The sequence below is a fragment of the Portunus trituberculatus genome, chromosome 8, assembly GCF_017591435.1.
Source record: "Portunus trituberculatus isolate SZX2019 chromosome 8, ASM1759143v1, whole genome shotgun sequence".
Lineage (NCBI taxonomy): Eukaryota > Metazoa > Arthropoda > Malacostraca > Decapoda > Portunidae > Portunus > Portunus trituberculatus.
Window position 1 is genome coordinate 5442501 of NC_059262.1, and position 5000 is coordinate 5447500.

Sequence of the window (5000 nt, forward strand, 5' to 3'; positions counted from 1 at the left end):
CCTCTCTTCTCTCCCCTCTCCTTCCACTCTCCTCCCTTCTTTTCCCCTTTTTTTTCTTTCTTCTTTCCTTCCCCATCCCTTCCCTCTCCTTCCTTCCCCTCCTCTCCCCTTCCTTTCCTCTTTCTTCTCTTCTCTCCCCTCTCCTTCCTCTCCCCTCCCTTCCCTCCCCTCTCCTTTTCTCCCTTTTCCTCTCTCCTCCTTCCCCTCCACTTTTCCCCTCTCCCCTTCTCTTCCTCTTCCTCTCCTCTCCCCTTTGCCTTCCCCTCTCTTCTCTCCTCTCCTCTCCCCCTTTCCCTCCACAAAAATAGGGAAATTTAATAGAGATAAGCACACACACCTTCTTTTCCCCTCACTAACTCCCTATTATTCCCCTCCCCTCTCCTCATTTCTCCCCTCTCCTCCCCTCATTTCTCCCCTCTTCCTACCCCCTACCCATCCTTTAAAAAAACAGTAATATAAATAAAGATAACTAATACAAGAACACACACCTCCTTTTCCCCTCACTAACTCCCCTCATTTCCCCTCTCCTCCCCTCATTTTCCCCTCTCTCCACCCCTCCCTTAAAAAAACGAAAAAATATCAAAATGGTTCCTTATACCTGTATTCCCCTCACCCGCCACTTCATTATTCCCCTCATTTCCCCTCATTTCTCCCCTCATCCTTAAAAAAGTGGAAATAATGTAAAAAAATGCTACTTTACACCTCCATTCCCCTCACCCACCACCACCATCACCACCACCACCATATTATTCCCCTCTCTTCCCCTCTCCTCCCCTCATTTCTCCCCTCTTTCCTAAAAAAACGGGGAAAAGAATGAAAATGCTACTTTACACCTTCATTCCCCTCCCCAACCACCACCACCACCACATTATTCCCCTCTCCTCCCCTCCCCTCCCCTCCCCTCTCCTTTCCTCCCCTCATTTTCCCCTCTTCCTTAAAATAAAAAATGAAAAATGCTACTTTACACCTTCAATCCCCTCACCATCCACCACCACCACCACCACCACATTACTCCCCTCTCCTCCCCTCATTTTTTCCCTCCCCTCTCCTCCCCTCATTTTTCCCCTCTCCCTTAAAAAAACGGGAAAAAATCTAAAATAATACTTTACACCACCACCATCACACCACCACCACTACATTACTCCCCTCACCTCCCCTTCCTTCCCTCTCCTCCCCTTTCCTCCCTCTTTTCTCCCCTCTCCCTTAAAAAAAAACGGGAAAAAAAAATGAAAATAATACTTTACACCACCACCACCACCACTACCTTTCTCTCAATAGGTGGACAGCGGTGGTAGCGGTGGTGGTGGTGGTGGTGGTGGTGGTGGTGGTGGTGGTGGCCGCAGCTGTGTTCCCGCCGCCGCCGCCAGATGTCTCTTGCCTTCCAATTATAACTTTACGGTTTCATTTATGATTCTGATGGTCACTGGAGACACAATTTACCACCTCCGTGCTGAAGTTACCGCCTGATGAGTTGTGGGGGGGGGGGCGAGAAGGTGGAGGGGGGATGGGTAGTGGACAAGGGCAGGGGAGGAAACTTTGGGGGAGTCGCTGGGGTGTAGGGGAAGGAAGAGGTGGAGGGGGAGGGGGGGGGGGAGAAGGTGGAGGTGGGAGGCTAGAGCAGGGGGAGATGCTACTGGTGGGGTGGAGGAAAGTTTGGGGAGTTGCTGGGGTGTAGGGCAGGGAAGAGGCTGAGGAGGGTGGAGGTGAGGGTGGAGGTGGAGGGGTGGACTGGGGGCAGGAGGTGAAGGTGGAGGGGTGGGTAGTGGACTAGAGCAGGGGAAGATGGTGTTGGTGGAGGTGGAGGAGGAGAGCCTTTGGTGGGGAAAGGTAGAGAGGTGGACTGGGGGACGAGGGGAGAAAGTGGAGGGGTGAACTTGGGGGTTAGGGCAGGGGAAAGTTTTTGGGGGTTGCTGGGGTGTGGGGCAAGGGAAGAGGTGGAGTGGGTGGACTGAGGGGTGAGGGGGTGTACTGGAGGCTGAGGATAAGGTAGAGGGGGGGGGGGAAAGGAAGAGATGAAAGTGGAGAAAAGGAGAAGGTGAACTATTAGGAAAGTGGAGGTGAGAGGGGCTAAGTGTTGGGGGGGGGGAGCTTCACTACCACCACCACTACCACCCTCTCCCCCCCAGATGGGCTTCCTGGAGGTGCTGCGTCCCCCTGAAATAGACGATGAGGTGAGTTCCGGGGACGTGGTGGCGACGGAGGGTGAGCGCGCTTCCCTCAGGTGTGTGGCTCGTGGACACCCAACGCCCACCATCACCTGGGTGCGGGAGGACGCTGGGGCCTTCATGGTCAACAACGGCGTCATTACCAAGGCGGGTGAGTGTGTGGAGGAGGAGGAGGAGGAGGAGGAGGAGAATTTTAGGAAGATTAGAAGAAGGAAGAAGGCATTAGAGGAGGGAGTGTGGGAAAGAAGAACGAGGAGGAAGAGGAAGAGGAGAGAGACGTGGAAAGCAGGAGGAAGGAAAGGATAGGTTTGGTTAAGTTGGAAGGAAGGAAAGGAGGAGAGAAGAAGGAGGAGGAGAAGTAGAGGGAGTGAGGAAGGAGGGAGGAGAGAAGAAGGAGGAGGGAGTAGAGAGGGTGAGGAAGGAGGAGGGAGTAGAGAGGATGAGGAAGGAGAGGAGAAGAGAAGAAGGAGGAAGGAGGGAGGAGAGAAGAAGGAGGAGGGTATAGAAAGGGTGAGGAGGAGGGAGTAGAGGGAGGAGTGAGGGAGGGAGGAGTGACCCTTGAAAACAATCATGGAGAGAGAGTAAAGCGTTTCTGAAATACTGTACTTTGTGATTGTCCTTTGTGTTCCTTCGTGTCGGCAGTGGAGTCGTGGGAGGGGGAGGAGCTGGAGCTGACCCGCGTGTCCAGGGATGACATGGGCGCCTACCTCTGCATCGCCAGGAATTCCGTGCCGCCCCAGGTGTCCAAGAGGGTCTGCTACACGTCCACTGTGAGTCAACACCAAACACACTTAAATAACACCATTTCACCCAAAGCCTACACAAAGATAACACCATTTCACCCAAACACACCAAAGCTTACCCATTTCACCCAATCACACACCAAAGCTTACCCATTTCACTCAAAACACACAAAAACTTAGCTATTTCATCCAATGCCTATACAAATGTAACACCATTTCACCCAAACACATATAAAGTTGCCCATTTCACCTCAAAACACCAGGAAAGTCACCCATTTCACTCAAAACACAAAAATTACCCATTTCACCCAAACCCATCCACTTCTCCCTTTTCATCCATCGACTTTTCCACTCCTCTCATCCACTCCTCTCACCCATCCCTCCACCTCTCATACATTCCTCCTCTCACACTTCTCTCTTCGCCTCTCCTCTCATCCATCTCTCCAGTCCACTCATCCACTTCTTTCACCCACCCCTCCTTTCTCATCATCTCTATTCATCCACCTGTTATCCACTTCTCCTTTGCTCTCATTCACCCGTACACTCCTCATCCACCTCTTCTCTCATCCACTTTTCTCACCCACCAGTCCATCCGATCATCCACGTGCCCAACCAGCTGATCGGCTCACCCTACGGGAAGGATGTCACCCTGGAGTGTAAGGTGGAGGCCTCACCCAAACCAGTCACCTTCTGGCAGAACAGTCAAGGTAGAGTGGTGGTGGTGGTGGTAGTAGTAGTAGTAATAGTAGTAGTAGTAATAGTGGTGGTGGTGGTGGTAGTTGCTGTTGTTGTTGTCGTAATGGTGGAAATAACAAACAAATTGATGATAATAAATAAATAGACACAAAAACAACTTTATTTACACCCAAATTTACCTAAAAAAACACTTTTAAACATCATTTACATCCAAGAACACCCGAAAAACGATTAATATCCACCCAGAACACAAAAGAACTACTCAAATTTCACCCAAAAACCACCAAAACACCCAAAACACCCAAATCACAACTAAAAAACACTCAAACACCACTCGCAACACTCTAAACACCCTTTAAACACCCAAAACACCACTCACAACACCCTAAACACCCTTTAAACACCCCAAACATACCCTAAACACCCCTTAAACACCCAACACCACTCACAACACCTTAAACACCCAAAACACCCTTCCAACCACAGACAAACACACTAACACCACTAAGACACCACTAAGACACCACTAACACCCTTTCCAATCCACAGAGGAGATGTTGATGTCCTCTCCGAAGTACAACGTAAGCGAGGAGCATCAGAAACCAGGCGGATACGCGGTACACATGCGTCTGGTCATCAAGAACCTCACAGCTCACGACATTGGCCAGTATACGTGCGTTGCCAAGAATTCAATAGGGGAAGTGGACTCGCTGATCAACGTGTACTGTGAGTGTTTGAGAGCTGTGTGTGTGTGTGTGTGTGTGTGTGTGTGGGAGAGATAGGGTGGTGAGGGGAGACAGAGGGGTGAGGGGAGAGAGAGAGAGAGGGGTGAGGGGAGAGAGAGAGAGAGAGAGAGAGAGAGAGAGAGAGAAAGATGAGGAAAAGGAGAAAATTAAAGAAAACAAGATATTAGAAAAGAAGAATGAGATAAATGAGAGATAAATGAGAGAGAGAGAGAGAGAGAGAGAGAGAGAGAGAGAGAGAGGTGAGGAAAAGGAGAAAATTAAAGAAAAACAAGAAAATAAAGGAAAAACGAGGTAATTGTAAGAGAGAGAGAGAGAGAGAGAGAGAGAGAGAGAGAGAGAGAGAGTGTGTGTGTGTGTGTATCAGTGAGTTTAACCCCTTCAATAGCATGACGTGTTTCCATATTCATACTGGTGACTATTTGGTGATTTTATACAGCTTCAGAAACTCATGTGGGGGATTAAAACAGTGAAGACTCTGGCCATTAATCTTCTGACCTCCATAGACCCTTCCTAATGTCAATAAAATGGTCTAATCACACATATATTTAAAGGCAGAAATGCATCCCAGTACTGAAGGGATTGAAATAGTGAAGACTGTGGCCATTAATCTTCTGACCTCCATTGACCCTTCCTAATGTCAATAAAATGGT

At 49.5% G+C, this 5000-nt stretch overlaps 1 protein-coding gene across 1 annotated transcript in view; it reads left to right on the forward strand.

Moving 5' to 3' along the window:
* LOC123501089 (lachesin-like) overlaps positions 1–5000 on the forward strand; it is an 82225-nt gene that overhangs the window by 69240 nt on the left and 7985 nt on the right. Inside the window, 5 exon segments of the mRNA XM_045249673.1 lie at positions 2127–2316; positions 2808–2918; positions 2921–2935; positions 3496–3615; positions 4154–4330. Coding sequence (XP_045105608.1) covers positions 2127–2316; positions 2808–2918; positions 2921–2935; positions 3496–3615; positions 4154–4330 — 613 coding nt within the window.